This window comes from Falco punctatus (genome assembly GCF_963210335.1).
Source record: "Falco punctatus genome assembly, chromosome: 9".
Classification (NCBI taxonomy): domain Eukaryota; kingdom Metazoa; phylum Chordata; class Aves; order Falconiformes; family Falconidae; genus Falco; species Falco punctatus.
In genome coordinates, this window is record NC_137589.1 from 44594403 (window position 1) to 44612414 (window position 18012).

At 63.9% G+C, this 18012-nt stretch overlaps 1 protein-coding gene across 1 annotated transcript; it reads right to left on the reverse strand.

Moving 5' to 3' along the window:
• Positions 1 to 80: 80 nt before the first annotated feature.
• FIBCD1 (fibrinogen C domain containing 1) lies at positions 81 to 17570 on the reverse strand. The gene is made up of 7 exons (XM_080402907.1): positions 17148 to 17570; positions 11170 to 11646; positions 10032 to 10191; positions 9140 to 9276; positions 3667 to 3763; positions 3171 to 3350; positions 81 to 2835 (listed from the first exon to the last, which is right to left on the reverse strand). The coding sequence occupies exons 1-7, from the start codon at positions 17217 to 17219 to the stop codon at positions 2576 to 2578; spliced, it is 1383 nt and encodes a 460-aa protein (XP_080259033.1). The 5' UTR covers positions 17220 to 17570; the 3' UTR covers positions 81 to 2575.
• Between the last annotated feature and the right edge of the window lie 442 nt (positions 17571 to 18012).

The window sequence follows — 18012 nt, forward strand, 5'->3', positions numbered from 1 at the left end:
CTCCCTTTGCCATCACTGTGGTGGGTTCCTCCAGCGATGTCCCTGCTCTGCGCTGTGAGCATGGCTGCCGACACGCCAGCTAACGATGAGTTCCTTTTATTAAGGAGTTTAGAAAGTCCACATGTACAGCGTTGGACACCACTCACACACAACCTAGACTTGACAGCACTGCTACACACCATCACCTGGCCCAGGGCTTCGCTGGGAAAGTCCATGGCCAGGTCCCAGACCCCCCCAGCCACCCCTGCCCACCCCTCTCCAGGGAGGTGTCACCACGAACGGGTTTAGCCTAATCCGGGGCCACGGAGTGATGCGTGCGCTCTCGGGAATAATCCTGGGAAATCCTGCGTCTCGGCATGGATTAAATACCTCTCGTGCAAGTCAAAACAAAGTCATTAGGGAGTCCTGGGTGACACAGGCAGTTACTCAAGGGTGTGCTATGACAAACTGCACATACAACGTCCCCTCCCCGGCACAGAAAAACACCGGTGGAGGGGTCCAGGGAGGGGACGAGCCTTTCCACCCGGGCACGTGGCTCTGTGCCTTCTTGTCCTGAAGGCAAGCACTAGAAAACCCAGCTACAGCTAATCCACTGAAATGAATGAACAAAAAGTAAAGATGGGTGCTGTGCTCCCCACCTGCACAGAACCCTTTCTGGAGGGGTCTGGCGGGGTGCGGGAAGCCCCATGGAATCTGCCGGGGGCATCTGCTCTTGTGCTGGCTGGGAAATGCCACACTGAGCTCCCCCAGATCCCACCGTCCCAGAAAGCCAGCCTGGCCAGCTGCTCTGGGCAGGGATGGAGTGGGCAGAGCTGGTGCCTGCGCTCAGAGCTCATCCTCACCCGAGGGCTCTGAGGAACATCCCTGGCAGGGGGGAAACGTGCGGTGACCCCCAGCACATCACTGTCCCCCTCCCCTGGCAGGACAGACAGGACCCGCCTGGCAGGTGAAAGGGCTTGGCTAGCACAGGATCCCAGGTGGGAAAGACTTAAGAAAAGAAGCACGCAGGGAAGAACAAACCTGCCACAGTGGGGAAAATGAGCCTTTGATCTCCCTGCGCCTTAAGCCTCCTTTAACGGGGGCGGCGGGTGCTCCCCCCGGGCAGCCTGTCCGGCTGACTCTCTCGGGGCCAGGGCCCGGCGCGGGGACTCTGCTCCCCGTTGCTGCTGTAGCACAGGCAGAAAATCATGTAAAGGGTGGCAGGGTCCCAGCTGTCCCCCTCCCCTGCCTGTTCCTACACAGCCCACTCAGGGGGGTTTGTGGGTTTTTTTGCAGGGGGGGGCAGAATCCCCCATTTGAGTCCTTGCAGGGAGCCAGAGGGGGAAGTCAGCCCCACACCCCATGGCAGCTCCTCCTTGGGTCAGCCGGTGCGAGGCATCGCCTGCCGCCTGGTTATCAGAGCCCTGCAGATGCTAAGCCCCACTTGGGGCTTCTTTTTGCAAAACCTTAATGGGATTTGAAGAAATGAAAGGCTTTGAATATCTGCAGGTGCCGAGCCAGAGCGCGGCTCATCCTGGGTGAAAATGAATGCGGATCCTCCGGCTGGGAGCGAGCAGAGGGGGCTTGCGCGGGGCAGGCGGCTGTGCTGTCCAAAGCCAAGGGTTTCAGAAAAGGTCAGAGCTTTTGGATAGCAAAAGTCTGATGTGAATCTGAGTGGGTCTGGTTGGGAGGGAGAAGCTGCACAATGCAGGCAGAGCCATGCTGGGAAGCCAGCCTTCCTTTCCTTCTCCTCCTTGCTGTGCTCCCCATCTCTCCAGCGCTGCCAAAACAGCTCCGTGCCATGCTCGGTTCTGGGTGTGCGTCCTTGCAGCACCGCGCTGCCTTGCTGTAGGGTGACCTGACCCACCGGGAGGCTCCAGGAGCCAGGCCAGGGACAACGGGGACTAAGGAGTTTGTAGTTGTCCCTTTCCAGCTGCATTGCTCTTGCAGGGGGAGAGGTGAGCGTTTTGCAGACCAGAGAAGGAATCACTGGCACACTCAGGCACCCGCAGGGGCTGCAGCCCAGCCGAGCCCTCCCTGTCCCCAGTGGCACCACGGGGTGAGCTGGAACCACAGAGCAGCAGCCTTGTCCCAGTTCTGGGGGCTCTGTGGAGCTCAGGGCTCGCCACAGCCAGTGTCTCCCAGCCCCTCGCCGGCTTGATGAGGCCGCTGCCAGGTGCCCAAAGCAGGGATAAGCAGAGGTGTCCAGCCTGCCCAGGCTGCTGTATCCATCCCTCCCTTCTCTCCCTCCAGGTAACCCTTTCTCACCCCTGCTGGACCCCACTGGGCCCCGCTCCCCAAATCCCCGCATCCCACTGCCCTCTCTGCCCCAGCCGTGAGCACCGGCCGTGGGTCATGCTCTGGCCGGGAGACCTGTTTTGGCTGCAGGGGAGCCACAACAGCAGGAAGCAAAGGTCCAGTGATGTCCACGGGTGCTTGGGAGCTAAAGCCACCCTCACCGAGGGCAGGTGCTCCCCAGGGGCCCCTCGGAGATGGGCCAGCCCTTGGGGAGGATGGCAGCTGGGGGGATGGGGCTGCAGGGTGGTGGGGAAGGGCAGGGGGCTGGGCACAGGGTGGGGGAGCTCATGACATCCAGCTAATTCTCCTCCCGGACAGGCCGGATCTTCATCTCGGTGAACTTGAGGGAGTACTGCCAGCCGGTCCAGGAAGACCACTCGATGCCGTCGGCATAGGAGCTGTGGTGGCCCTTGAGGTACTGACCGTTGAGGTTGGAGGTGTGGCAGTTGCGGTACCACCAGGCACCGTGGTAGAAAGCTGCACAGTTGTTCTCCGAGTGGTCGTTGTCCAGGTCCTTGGTGGTGAACTTCATCCCATTGTGCTTCAGGAAGGAGTCACCTGCCCCGGGGGAGAGGAGCCGTGATGGGCCCTTCCTGCCCCTCACTCTGCCCTTGGGCTGGCTCCTGCCCCATGGGGCTCCCCTGGGCACCCCCATGGGGCTCCTTTGGTGAGGTACAGGGCACTGCGGGTCACCCACCCTGCAAATGCCCAGCTGCAGCCCCTCTCCTGCCTCCAGCTCCCTGGCTCCAGGGATGTCTGATGACACCTCTGGCTCCAGGGATGCAGCTGGTACCCGCACCAGTGCCAGAGGAGACTGCTAACACCCTAGCGAGGGGGTTTGGTGGCTGTGGGTTCCCCCTGCCCCATGGGACCAGTGCGCCCCACCACCCTACCTGCCGTCCCTGAGTAGTCGGCGACGGAGACAGGGTACCCATCCTCCTCGGGGTCAACAGAGAAGAGCCCCACGCCAAAGCTGCCGTAGTGGGCAAAGGCGGTGCCGTTGTCAAAGTCTTCCAGGTCAATGCGGAGCTCGTAGCTGCCCTGCACCGTCAACACATGGATCCGCTTCAACCCTGTGGCAGAGGGAGGAGGTGAGTGTGGGGACCCTGGTGGGGTTGGGGTGGCCAGGGGTCCCTGGGGAGGGGGCATCGGGTGGGACAGGGAGCGGTTCCCACCCTCCAGCCCTTGCTAGGCAAGCAGCCCCATCGCTTTCCCTGGCTCTGCGCAGCCACCCGGTCCCCTCCCCGCCTGCCCAGGGGATAGAGGACATGAGTGCTGCCCAGGGGGGTCTCGGTGTCCCTTCAGAAACCTGGGACCTCCCAGGGGGGCTGGGGGCGCGGACGGGCTTTGCCAGCCTGCCCAGGAGCGAGCGCTGCCAGCCCCACGCACCTAACCAGTGCTCTCCCGTCAGCTTCCCAAAGCCATCCCGGTAGGCTTCCCAGCCACGGAAGAAGTTCACAGAGCCGTCCTCCCGCCGCTGAAACACCTGGGGAGACACGCGGGGCATCAGTCACGGGGCTGCTCTGAGCCCGGGCACCCCGAGCAGCCCCCCAGCTCCCCACCATGCTGCCCAGCCCTCCCCACCGCTACCTTATTAGACATGGGCACAAATTAAACCCTTTCAACTCAGTAATTACCCGGGGGATGATGGTGAGCAGGTCCCCAGGGAAATGCCGGATCATTATCCGCCGGCTCCCAGGGATGAGTGAATCGGTTCAGACAGAACTCTTCACTGGATCCTCCCTCCGCCTGGAAGCAGGAGCAGAGCTTGGGAAACCCGCGGTGTGTCCCTGCGGGAAGGTGGCCGGTGCCCCCGGGACAGGTGGGCACCTGGCTAGAAACAGCCTGGGCTCTGCCGCTGCCTGAGTGAGCAGGGGTACGGACAGACAGACGGATGGACGGACGGATGGATGGATGGCAGGAGTTGAGATCTGTCCCCGCAGCATGTGCTGCCCAGGTCAGTCCGAGCCATCCCGCGAGGAGCAGGACGCTCGGTACCACGTAAAACTGAACAGCTGATTTCCCCCTCCTGGGTCTCCGCGCTCTCCTGGGCAGCCACCCCATCATCGGGCATCGTTCCTGTGGTAGCCTCGTTAGTCTCCCAGAGAAATTAACTGTGGGGCACTGACTGCCCCGGCTCCTGCAGGGCCCCCAAATCCCAGCCAGATCCCCGGGGCTCAGTGAGGCTTTTCTCCTTGGAGCCTTTCCCTTTTTTCTCTCCCGTCTGCTTATCGACATGTTGTGCCTTGTATGTTTCATCCCCTTTTATCCATAGTTTCGGGTTTGATTTATTGACAGTGATCCAGAAAATGCTGCTCTGTGTCTAACCATTTGAACTTAATTAAGCCTCCAGCCCTAGATTAATTGCATTAAAATTGGCTGAGCCAGCCTGCCCGATTCCCACCAAGTGCCACACTCCCGTGGCTGCAGAGGGGGCGGCCAGGGCACCCGGCGATTTAGGAAGAGCCATCCCATGCCCTGGCAGCCGAGGGGCCAGAGCACCCCATCTTCGGGGGGGGGGAGCTGTGCCGCCAAGCCCGTTCCTGCTCCCAGCATCCCACCCAGCTGCCACCAAGCCCCCCGCCAGCCGGGAAGCTGCCGTGTTTGCTCCCCCACAGGGATGCTCCTTCGCTGCCTTCCCCGAGCCGCTCCTGCCCTCCTGCCAACGCAGGGTTTCATCCCGGCACATGGAGCAGACCCAGCCTGTGAGCTTCACGCTGGTTTGCCAGAGAGGCATTTCTGGAGCCATGGGTGCCCGGTGCAAGCTCCGGCACACTCCTCGGCATGGCACAGCTCTGATCCTGCTGTACTTACCTTCTAGAATTAGAGCCTTAATTTTTATCCCTGCATTGAGCACTTGAGAAGCTGTGGTTAAGCCTGTTTAAAGGGGCTTTCTTCAGGCTTGCTGGGAAAGGGGGATGGCACGGCTGGACGGGGGCCCAAAGCTGATTTTCCCCGGCCAGCACTGGCTCCGGTGCTGCCGCGTGGGGAAGGCGGCTGAAGCGGCACCGATGCTCCCTCTTAATCGGCTTTGACCCCCGGCTGTAAATAGGCCAATTGCCTGAGTGGTGCCCAGGGAGCCATGTAGGGCACATTGCCGCTGGCTGAGCCTCAGCACCTCTTGGCAATCGCCCTGGGCACCGCAGGGGCCCTCGGTGCCCTGCTGCCTACCAGGCTCAGCCCCACGGGGCTTGAGACCGGGTTGACAGGGCTAGCGGGTGCTGAAGGTCCTGTGTCCTCCTGAGCCTCCTGGTCCATCCTCATCATCTCTTGTGCACAGGGACGTGGGAGCCTCCTCCACCCCTGTGCAGGACGCTGCGTGCACCAGCATGCTGCGTGCACCGGTGACCTGCAGGCTCGCCACACGCTCCCAGCCCTGCCTGGCTGCTCTTTTCCTCCTCATCAAATATGCATCACCCCCTCTTAAGCAAAAAGGATTTCCTTCCCTTCTTTAAAGGCAAAGCTGAAATATTTATCTCCCCCGCTCTCTACCTCCCCCAGTCACGCTGAGCTTGCAGGGCAAGGCTGGGCTCCTGCAAATCACCAACCCAGGAAAATGGGTTAAAACTAGAGAAAAGTGGGAGTGCCAGCCTGTGCCTGCCATGGCACTGGTACGAGGGTGCGTTGTGCTCCCTCTCCCTGCAGCCCCCACCAAATCCTGAGCAGGGTCAAAAGCCAGCCACAGCCGGGGCAGGCGCCTGGCCATCCCCTTCTGCCACCGCAGTGCTCAAGCTCCTGGCCAGGTTTTCGGCAGCTGCGGCACAGACCCCAGCCCCAGCCCCACGGCGTTCCTCTGGCCCCTGTCACAGCGGGGAGATGGGGAGACCGGCTGCAGGTTCAGCCGTGGAGAGGACAAACTGGGAGCATAGTGGGAGCCAGTGTCCGGGAAGTGCCGATGCTGCGTGACAGCCTGCGGCCACCACTGCTGGCAGCGCTGCCCATGCCGGGGACACAGCTGCTCCTGCCTGTCCCTGCCAGCACAAGTGTCTCATTGCCCTGCATGGCGACACATAAATCACATCTTTTGGAAGCAGCACCCATTTCCCCAGGCTCGTCTCACCCACTGCCTTCGGCTGCCCCCAGCCCATGTGTAAATGCATCAGTGTCTGCTCAGATCCCCCAGCCCGCTCCAGGACCCCTCTGGCAAGTGATGAGCAGGCTGGGCGAAGCCGTGCCCGTGAGCATCCCTGGCGCAGCCGGTGCCTGTGAAGCTGGAAGCTGTCACTTAACATTACCACAGCCCTCATCCTGCTGGCACAACCTTTTCTTCCGCACCCTTCAGCTTTCCCACCACTTCCCAATACGTGCCGTACATGGACAATGATGCTGAGGCGGCCAGAGCCATCACAGCACTGTTGCTTACAGGGACAAGATGCTGATCCCAGGGGCTTTGCCCTGGCCGGGTAGTGATGGAGGCGCAGGGGCACTGGGAGCAGCGTGGGGCATTTGCAAAAACTTCCAAAGACAAAAAGCGTGTGGAGAAGCAACTTTTTCAGGCTGCCCAGGATGCTAAGCCTCCTCTGCCCTCTGTCACCCCATTATTGCTTTAATAAAGCGCCAGAGGTGAGTGTCAAAGTGGGGAGCTGGGGTCGGGCTGGGCAATTACTTGGCTGCAGCCTGGAGCTGCCATGCAGCTTAGGTCAGCCCGGGGGAGTTGCTGCAATTAAAGTCGGTGCTGAGTGCAGGACATGGATGCTCCCGTTGGTGCTGGTGGGCACGGACCTGGACCCATGCCCCAGCTGGCTGCAAATGTGGCCCTGCTGCTGGTAGGCAGGACTGAAGGGGGGACAAAACGGACTGGGGGGTTGTGCTGGGGGCTCCCTGGCTCTTCCCTCCCACATCTCTTTGCCTTCATGTCATCCTGCCCTGCACGGACACTGATGCTGGCTGCCCTCCCTGACAGATTTCTGCTTTCCGACTAAGCGAACCAGGCAGCAAACAGCCCCAGAGCTGCGCGGGGGCTCCTGCTGCCCAGGCTGGATGTGGCCATCGCAGGGAGGTGTTGGTCCGGCAAGGGCTGTGCCTCGCTCAGCCTTCCCGACAAAGGGGATGGGGAACCACCGGGGACCCTGCCTCTGGCAAGGGGACAGGGTGACACTGCAGGTCACGCTGTGGGGACGGGGAGGTGCTGAGCAGCATCCAGTGAGTGACCCTGGCCGAGTTTCTCCCCAGTGGTGGCTCTTCCCCCTACCCCGCTCCACGTGGTCTCTAAGACGTCCATGCAGGCTAAAGCTTAGCTCAGCAACTCCCAAGTTTCTGAGTCAAAATTGATTCAGCTGCTGCCATTGCTTCCACCCACCCACCCACATGCAAATAAGCCCAAATGTCAGGAGTAATCGCTTTGGAGGAGGAGGAGGGGAAGGAAATTTCCCAGGCTCTGCACCACGGTGCTCAGCTGTGCCACGGCTTTCCTGGAGCCTGGGTGAGCCAGTGCCCCAAGGACACCCCCACATCTCCAGCCCCATGGGGGACGGCTGAGATACCCCCTGCACCCTAAGGGACCAGAGGAATGTCTGGGAGCCTCTGCTGCGGAGCAGCCCTCAGAAATGGGAGCCTGGGGTGAGCACCCTCGGCCCCACTCTGGATGCGCCTGTCTTGGGAACACCAGGATTCGGCACCGGGTTGGGGTCTTCAGCCCTGGTCAAGGCAGGGCAAAGCAGTGGTGCTACCTGGCTGCGATGCTGCCGGCAGTGCCAGGCTGGCCCTTCTGCCAGGTCCCACGGTGCTGCTGGGTGTAAAATCATTTGCTTCACCCCCTCCCCAGTCCAGCCAGAGCCCTCCCAGCTGCAGCAGCTTTAAATAAGCCTCTGAGTATCTTGCTAATCACCTTGGGCTGCTCTTCAGGCAGTGCTTGGGCTCAGCAGACTGTGCACAGGGTTTGCAAGGACCCTCCCCACCCTGGGGAGCCGGTGGGGTCCCCTCCTTTTCCCTCTGTGAGCCCCCCGGGAGCTGGCATCCCCAGGGCTGTGCTGTGCCTCAGTTTCCCCCCTAGAGCTGCTGGTACCGGCCTGTGCATGACAGGTTGCTCCTGCCTGGGGTGGGCTCCTGGCAGACCGAGGTCAAAGGCTCGTCGGCCCCCCAAGGGCAGGGGGGCTAAGCTCCCTCCTGGCACTGCATAAAGCTGCTTAGGGGAATCAGATCGTGGGGGATTTGTTTCCTAGAACACCCAGCTGGAGGGGTGCTGGCTGGCTTGGCTCACCCACCATGTCCTCAGGGGAGAGGCTGCCTGCCCACCCCTCCCCATGAGCCCACCGCCCCTTCCCTGGGACCCCTTTGCTGCCCTGCCAGCACCTGGGGCGATGCCCTCCTGGGTAGGGCAAGGGGGTCTCCAGGCTTGGGGCTACCAGAGCATCCCCCCCGCTCCCTGCCCCCGTTACTGTGATTACAGGGCAGCTGGGGAGCGAGTGAATCAGCGTGGCACCAGAGGCACCCCTGCGTTAGGCAAGGCAAAATGTGCTCTGTCCTGAGCTCCCCAGGACCACGAGGATGGGGCAAAGCACAGCCATTCGCCCCATGGCACAACTGCAGCTACACCATGCCCCAGCAGGCTGCCGAGGAGAGCGAACGCCAGTCATGGCATCCAGCTCCCTGCCTGACACCACCCGCCAGCCCCAGCCAAGCTCCCCAGGCCTCCAGCCAGTGGCACCAGGTGGCTCTGCCGAGGTGACACGGACAAGCCTGAAGCCTGCTTGCCCGTGGGACCAGGCACCCTGTGCACAGCCAGACCCTGTTAGCTGTCCCCACCCCGATGACACATCCAAGTGCTGAGAGTGACATCTCCCACCCCCAGCATCCCGATGCAGGGACAGCCGGTGGCTGGCAGTGGCATCACCCGGTGGCCCCCAGCACGGTGGCAGCTCACCGTCCAGCCGCCCCCATCAGTCGTCATGTCGCAGTAGACCTGGAAGCCGGAGGGGTAGTGCGTGGGGAAGATGGAGTAAATCCCATCCTCTTGCTGTCCACTCGCATAGATGTCAAAGCAGTCTCGGGGCCGGGAGCCTGCAGCGTGGCATTGGGATGGGGTGGGATGAGAGGAAAGCTGGTTAATTAATGATCTAATTTAATGTCTTGCCATTTCTTTCAGGCTCTTAACCTTGCTGCCAGCTCTAGTTGGCGGCTCGGTGCTGCCTTGCTCTTTCCCTTGTTTCTCCTCTGATGCTCAGGGTGAGCAGTGCCCGGGGGGACACAGCCACCACGGCACCCCCCGACCCCAGCAGCCAGCTGGGACTGACCCCATGTCCCCATGTGATGGCAAGGGCTGTCTGGGACCCAGTTGGGGAGGAGGGAGCCGGGGCCCAGAGGTAGCTGCAGGCTGTGCGGGCACACGCTCCCAGCCCTGCGACAAACTTACTCAGCTTCATCTTAACCAAATTGTGATGAATGTGACTCTTTGTTGTGAGCCCCCTGCACCCAAATGAAGGCAAACGGTTGCTTCTCGCTTCGCTTTCGCCCCAGCTATGTCTTCCTGGGGAACGTGGGGGTGTGCAGGGGCATGAGGTGGCTTTGGTGATGGCTTTGCAGGCTAGTTAATGGGCAGCTGGGGGCTGCGCGGTGAGAAACACCCCTCCTAGGACACAGCTTTCCATCTCCCTCCTGCTTTATTTCCCCCACCTCCTTGCCAGCCCTACTGCTGTATAAAACCCCTTCTCCAGCCTGGTTTTCCCCATCTCAGGTGGTTGTCTCCCTCCCCTCTGCCTGCCAGGCAGCCCCAAGCGCATCCCTCTCCCCGGCGACCGATGGGGATGCCACCTCACCGTTGGAGCAGCCCCGGGGCCGCGCTCCCCTGGCTGGTGCTCGCTGCAGGTCGGCCTTGAGCCGGGGCCGGGCACTGCCACGCTCCTTTTGCAGCATGTCGAGGATGTCACTGACAGAGCTCACCAGCCGAGCCATGTTGGTCTGGCTCTCCGAGAGCAGCTGTGGGCAGGCAACACACGGGCAGACAAGGAATTGTGGTTAAATGTTGTTAAACCCTTTCCACTCCCCAGCCCCTTGACCACCCTGCCATGAGGATGCTCTGCTTGCTCCCACGGCTCCCTGAGTGCCTGCAGGCAGCGATGCTCCCTGCCAGGGTACAGGCTGGTGGGGATATAAAAGCCACAGCAGATCCCATATAGCTTCTCTGGTGCTTTTTGGCTGGGTGTCAGGGTCCAGATAGAGCCTATTGCCAGCAGGGCTGAGAAATCCCCAAACTGGTGTGCGTTGGTGCCACCAGCCTGTGGGATAAAGGGCATCTCTGGGCACGGGACAGGATCGCGTAGGCGGCAGGAATAGCTGTGTCCTGAGACAGCCGCCAGCTCTCTGCCGTCCCCTGAGGTGACCCAGGTCAGGCGAGTGACATGGGGTGGCCATGGCAGAACGGCAGGATGGGGAGTGAAAGAGCAGGGATGGAGCAGCTCCGGCCAGAGGGAGATGACCACCAGGAGTGACAGGCACCGAGCTGAGCATCCAGCCGCACCCTGGGTCTTGCTATGATACCCGGCAGACCCCTGGCATACCCAGGTAAGCATTTCAACACAGCTCTTTAGCTGGGAAATTTTGGGGACATAAATAAGGGGCAGAGGCTGACTGCTGCATGAACCGCTCTTGGGATGATCCTGTGCTGTGCTCAGCTCCGCTCAGAACCCCCAAACTGGACCTAGAGCCGGGAGACCCGCAACGTGGGAGGCTGCACACCCAGCTTGCTGGCACCGGGGTGGTTTGGCAGTGAGACGCAGGCAGCTGATGAGCTGGAGCTGGAGCTGTGCTTCCCAACTCGCAGTTCCCAAGCACTCGCCTTAAACCTCAGCTCCTTCTGCTGGAAGTCGCCCCTGCAAGCAGCCATCCCGCCAGGGGCATCGGGACAGGGGGTCTGTCCCCAAGGAGCACCGCGCAGCACTGCCAGCCCTGGCTCACCTGGATGAGCCTGCCCTGCTCTCCCTGCAGGGTGCTGAGCTCCTGCCCCATGGCACTGTGCCCCTTCTTGAGGCCATCGCAGTCGGCACGCAGCTGCACAGCATGCGTCAGCAGCTTGGCCACCTCGTCCGCCACCGTGACCAGCAGGGCTTTCTGCTGGCTCTTGGTGGCTTTCACCTCGGCATCGTGGTCAGTGACGGCGCGCAGCAGGGAGGTCTGCAGCCCCTCCAGGCGCCCGAAGGTGCCCGCCGCATCGGGGCAGTTGGGGTCAATGAAGATGTTGATGCGGGAGCTGTCGGCTTTCTCGATGGTGACCAGTGCATTGGCTTCCTCAGGGTTGGTGCTGATGACAGGGGGTGACTCGGTGACGGGCGTGTGGTAGTGGTTCATGAAGAGGATGGCCCCCGTGACTGTCACTGCCAGGAGGACAGCCACCGAGAGCAGGACGGTGCACAGGATATACCCGCAGCTCATCCTCTGTGGACAGAGAGACGGACACCATCGGGACCCACCCAGGCAGACCCATCCTGCTTCCTTTCATCCAAGAGGTGCGTTCACAGGCTTTGGGGGGTCCAGCAATGAGGGAGGTGACGTTGGAAATGGGGGTGGTGGTAGAGGAGGGAACACGGGGACCCCAGGGAGCCCTGCGGTTCTGCCAAGGATGCTCAGGCCACGGGCGAGCGCTCATCAAGCGAAGCGGCTAAACCCACCTGGGAGCCAGAGGTATGAAATAATAAAGAAGGTGAATGCACGGCAGCCACCGGCTCCCGCTGGCATGTTTTATTTAAGGCGGCGACACTCAGCTGGAGCAACCCCAGGTCCCTGGGAGGTGCGTGCGGGGCTCCCTGCTGCCCTGGGCACAGACAGGGGGAGAAAAAGGGAAAACGCCACCTGTGTCCTCCAGAGCAGGGACTGCGGGGAAAGCAAGGAGGCGAGGGAAGGCAGGGGCTGTCCCCAGCAGCAAGGGGAGGCTGTGGGTTCATGCTGGGGCCAGGTCACCCTGAGAATCACAAGGACCCTCTCTGCACGGGGCATCTCCCAGCTGCGGCAAGGCACGCATACCCTTGCATGCTCGCTGCCTGCCGGAGGGGAGCAGAGCTGCTTCCAGAGCCCTGGGACCTGTCCCAGAGCCTCCCAGCGAGGGGGACCTGCTGTGGGAAAGGTCTCTGACCCCCCCCCCCCGAGCCCCTTCGCAGCTCTGCTGCTGCAGGGGCCCATTGGCCCAGCACGTGGGAGCTGCCCCATGCACGCCAGGGGCCTTTTCTCCTTGCAAAGTGTGCAGTGCCCATGCCGCCAGCGCAGAGGGAGTGAGCTGCCACCCAGTCACATCAGCCCCCTGGTCCCCCTGCCACCTCCCCTTCTCATTACACCTGCAGGACAGAGGCTGTGATTTTCCCCTGACCCCAGCCATGGCTGTCATAAGGAATTGCAGGGCTGCCAGAAAACTGCAGATTTGGAGAGACAAAGACTACTTTCCCCAGAAACGTGGGGAAAATTGCTGCATCTGCAAAGATTTCCCAGGCCCTGTCCCCTCCTGTGCACATCTATCTGGAGTGACACCTTCCTTCAAGCACCCTTCGCTTCATTCCCACTCCTGCAACCATTTGCATTAAGGTGACCCTGGCTGCGGTGGGGCTGGCCAGCCAGGGTCTGGGTGGCCGTGATGCCCCACCAGCCTCAGGGGATGCTCTGGGTTCCCCCCCACCCCCAGCCCAGGGAGTGAAGCTGGAGATGCAGACAGCTCTGGGCTGAATGGAAAGCCACCCTGCAGGGACCTCTGTAAAGCAGCAGCCCCAGGCTCAGCCCCTTGGCGTGCACTAAAAGGAGATGTCAAAGGCAGTAAGTGGAGTTTTGGCAAGCAGAGGGTCAAGGAGTTTGCCCTGGGTTTGTAGACATGGAGCCCTGGCTTGGGGCATGAGGGGCACCCAGGAGCAGCAGGATGGTGGCAGACGGAGGTGAGAGATGCCCAGCACTGATACCCTCAAGTGAATACGTGGGACCAGGGCTCGACCCAGCCCCTCAGCACCCTTCAAGCGCAGAAGTGACAGGAGGGATGGCTGCTGACTGGAGGGCAACGTCAGGTGGTCTGGGATCTGTGGGGTGAGCAGTGACCATGTCCCTGTGGCTATCTTGGCTATCCCAGCACCTTCAGCTCTACAGCTCTGCACCCCCCGACCCTGCATGCTGCTGCTCCCCACCACACTGATGTCCCCAACTCGAAATGTGCTTGCCAGGACACACAGATGGGCTAATGGTGGCCGAGAGACCCGTCTGAGCATTACGGGTCTCAGGAGCAGAGCCGTGCACGGCCCACACTCCCTTTCCCACAGCCACACAAATCCCAACCGGGCTTTAACACACCAAAATCCTGCAGCTCTGGCCAGCAGCTGTATCCAGCTGTTTTCCAGCCTTGGAGCCCCAGCATCACTGCCCTCCCACTGGCACTGGGAACTGGGGCAGGAACCGGGGGCCAACCCCCTTTGCAAGTGACCGACAGACCTGCGCCAGTGGCAGCTTGGTGAGTCCCACAGCGTGATGCTGGCAGGTTGTGTTACCTGGCAACCTGCACTGGGGAGAGGAGGGAAATGCTCAGCTAGCGCCACCAGTAATGCTCCAAACTGGGGTGTGGGTCCCCCTAAACCTCCGCAGCACCGCAGCACCGCAGCTGCGTGCCCAGCTCCCGGCACAGGGCCCTGAGCCCCCTCTCCTGCATGCTCCAGCCCCACCACGGCCACAGCCCTCATGACCCCAGGGGTTTCTGCTGCACGTTGCACGGCCTCTGGTTCCTGGATCTTCTCGACAAGACTTTCAGGCAGCTGCAGGACATCACCCTGCCCCGGTTACTGATGTCCCCTGGGAACATCCATTGGGCTAGAGATCCCAATGTCTCCAAACCATTCCTTCCTAAGGAAAGCAGAAGCTGCGAGACTAGGAGGTGCTCGGGGTGAGCAGAGCTTCACTTGCAAACCTGCTCCGGAGCTGGGGCTGGAGCTTGGTAGAGAGCCCAAGGCAGGAACCGAGGCACCGTGGTTCCCCGGTACAAAGCTGAGCCGGGCTCTCCATGCCCTGTGCTGGCTCAGCCAGGAGCTCTGTGCTTGGCCACCCATGGGGGCCAAGTCCTTGGTGTCCCAGCCACACCGCACCAGCACCCTGCAGGCTGCCCTGCACCCTGGGGCTGTAGGTTCCCGCAGTCCCATCACCCATCACCTCTCCCAAGCATCCCCCAGCCTCCCCAGCCAGGCAGACAGGCAAGCGGCTGTGCTGGGGGTGGGAGACAGCAGCTCCACCACATGCAGCCTGCAAGGAGGGAAGGACACGGGCTGCCTTGTCCCTGGGGCAGCTGGCGCAGAGCTTGGCAGTGGGCTGGCCCCTGGGGAGCGTGGACGGGCGGTGGTGGCAAGAGGCTGAGCTCTGCCATGGGAGATACTCTTTGATGAGGAGGAGCCCTTTGCTCCTGGCAAAACCGCTGCCCTTTGCCAGCTTGCCTGCTGCGCTGCGGGGTGGGAGGCAGTGATGGTGGGCAGCCCTGGCGCTCTCCGCCTGAGCTGTGCCCTCAGCCAGGCACAAACCAGGACCCCAGCTCTGCTCCTGAGGCAGGTGGGCACTGGTTTGCATTGCCCAGGCTCAGCTGCTGGGGCAAACTTTAGCCCAGGTGCCCCCACGTCACTGCCACGGTCCACCCAGCTCCGAAGGAGCCCCAGGGCAGCAAGGGCCAGGCCCCCATTCCCCAACCCACTGCTCACTCCAGAGCGGCTCCGGCAGCACGTTTGGCATCCCAGCTGCTTGCCCTGCGCTGCTCCGCTGCCCCCGAGCCTCTCCACCCTCCCTGCCCACTCTGCTGCCGCTCGGCTCTGTGCAGGGCTGCAGCCCCCAGCCCTGCTCAGGCTGGGGCAGGGGCTGTACCCCAGCTGCCCCCCTGCTGCTACCTGCACCCTCCTAGAGCCCAACGCCGTGGATGGAGGCAGAGGAACCGAATCCCGCTCCTGTTACCTGCTCTCCTCCGTCATCCAAAGCCTGCCTGCTCCTGCTCCTAGGCACGGTGCGCTTTGCGGGGGGAGGGAGGAGAGGGAAGAGGGAGAAGGGCGAGGAGAGGAGCGAGGAGAGGAATGGGGAGGGCGAGCGGGGGAACCGGAGCCGGCTCCGTGGGTGACACGCAGGCGGGCTGGGATGGGTCCCACTGGAGCTTACTGGGGGGAAGCCCAGCACCGGCTGCACAGCACACTCGGTGCCTCCTTCGCATCCCCCTGCATGAGCCACCGGCTCGGGGCCGTGGTGGGGCTGGGTCCATCCTGCCCAGCGCCCCCCGGAGCCGGGGGGCCACAGCCGGGAGCTCCAGCCGAACGGCACCGCTCGGAGCCCTGCTCAGGGGCCTGCCGCGGGGGGGGGGGGCTGCGGGGAGAGCGAGGTTTCTCACCCGGAGGGTCTCCCGTGGCCCTGGGGGTGGGCAGCCCCTCTCCAGCGAGGCGCGGGAGCCGCTCGGCACGGGTGGGCTGCTCGGGCGGGGGAGGGCTGTGCAGAAGGGGGGCAGGCAGCAGTGCTCTCCTGCACGGCCGGGGTGGGGGGTGGGGGGGCAGGTGGCAGACCCGGGGGCGAGTGTGTCTCACGGCTGCTGCTCCCCCCCGCGCCCAGCACCAGGGCGCGGAGCAAGGGCAGGTACCGCCGGCTCTGGGCTCCTTCCCTGGGCTCACAGGCTCCAGCAGGACCCGCCTTGCCCCAGCTCTCCCCAGGCGCGCCTGCCCACGCTTCGCACCCCTTCCCTTCCCGTCCAGAGGGCGGGCAGGGCGGCTGGCATGCCTGCCCGCACTGCCCGCACTGCCCCGGCCATGCCTGCCCGCACCGTCCTGCCCTGCCCGCACTGCCCGCACTGTCCCGGCCATGCCTGCCCGCACTGCCCTGCACTGCCCGCACTGCCCGCACTGCCCCGGCCATGCCTGCCTGCACCGTCCTGCCCTGCCCTGCCTGCTCCGGCCATGCAGCCCTGCCCGCACTGCCCTGCCTGCCCGCACTGCCCTGCCTGCACCGTGCTGCCCTGCCCTGCCCTGCCCTGCCCGCACTGCCCCGGCCATGCCTGCCCGCACCGTCCTGCCCTGCCCTGCCTGCTCCGGCCATGCAGCCCTGCCCGCACCGCCCGCACTGCCCCGGCCATGCCTGCCCGCACTGCCCGCACTGCCCCGGCCATGCCTGCCCGCACCGTCCTGCCCTGCCCTGCCTGCTCCGGCCATGCAGCCCTGCCCGCACTGCCCTGCCTGCCCGCACTGCCCTGCCTGCACCGTGCTGCCCTGCCCTGCCCTGCCCTGCCCGCACTGCCCCGGCCATGCAGCCCTGCCCACACTGCCCTGCCGTGCCCTGCCCGCGCTGCCGTGCCGTGCCGTGCCGTGCCGTGCCGTGCCGTGCCGTGCCGTGCCGTGCTGGGGGGGCCGTACGCGCCCCCCGGAGCCGTCCCCGGCGCTGTGCGAACAGGCTCCCCCGCCCCCGCCGCAGCTCTGCCCCCTCCGCCGCACCCCGCACCGCCGGCATCCCCCCAAACCCACCCGGGGGAGGGGTCCGGGGGGAGCGGGCAGCCGGGGGTCCCTGAAGCACGCGGGACGGCGCTGGCTGCAGCAGGGAGCCGAGGTGCCCCAGCCCTTTCCAGGGGTTATTTCCAGCGGTTGTCCAGGGCCGGGGGCAGCCCCGAGCATCCCCTGCTGCCGGGCCGGGGGCTGCCCGCCGCTGCGGGCCGGGGGCTCCGGCTGCAAAGAAATTAACTCCCTAATTCGGGGGGGGGGGGGGGGGGGCGGACACCGGCTGCGAATAAATATAGTCCATAAATCGGGGCGGGGGGAGGCAGTCCGGGGATGTCGGCACTGGGGTGTCCGGGAACCAGCCCACCCAGCCGAGGTGCACGGGGATAAAAAACTCGCTGAGGGACCGGGGGTGGTGGTGGCGGTGTCTGTGGGACCCCCGGGCCGGCCCCTGCCCCGCAGCCCCCCGCCAGGTACCTGCGATTTCTCCTGCTGCCCGTCCTCAAGTTGCGAGGCTCCTCCCATGGTTTTCCAGCGCTCGTTCCCCATCGTGTCACCAACTTCCAGCCCAAGTGCCCAGACCCCCCCTCAGGACCCCTCGGTGGCAGCGCAGCCCCCGGCCCGCCCGCGCTGCCCGGCTGGCCGCGGCGGGAGGACGGGCGGCGGCGGCGGCGGCGGAGGAGGAGGAGGAGAGGGAGGAGGAGGAGGAGGAGGAGAGGGAGGGAGGGAGGTAGGACACGGGCACGGACAAGGGGGTGGATCTTCCCTCCCCACCCGCCCCGCTCCCCCCGGGCCTCCCCCGGCCCCGCCGCGGGGATAGCGCCCGGTGATGCCCCGGCGACTCGCCCCGGCTCCCCAGCACAGCTCCGCGACCCTCAGCACTGCCTTGCATCCCCCTCACCTCCCAGCACTGCCCTGGATCCCCCCGGCCCCCCAGCACTGCCCTGCACCCCCCAGCACTGCCTTGGATCACCCCGGCCCCCAGCACTGCCCTGTGCGCCACACACCCCCCCACCCCCCCGCCCCCCGTAGCTCTGGAGCCATCCTGGATCCAAGCCCCTCACCCTGTCACCCTGTCCTGGGTCTCCGCAGTTGCCCAGATGTGGCAGCACAGCTGGAGGAGTGGCAGCAGGTAAGGCAGGGGTTGGTGCCAGTGGTGCCAGGGGTGTCACAGGGGGCCAGGGTCAGGTAAGGGCAGGGGGTACCCCGGGGACCCACTCACCCCCTTTCCAAAGCCATGGTCCCCAGTTCAGCACCCCATGCTGATGGGGTCCCGCCAGTGGGCAGGGATGGGCAGGGTGCTGGGCAGAGAGAGGGGGGGAATTGCCCCCCCCAAACCTTT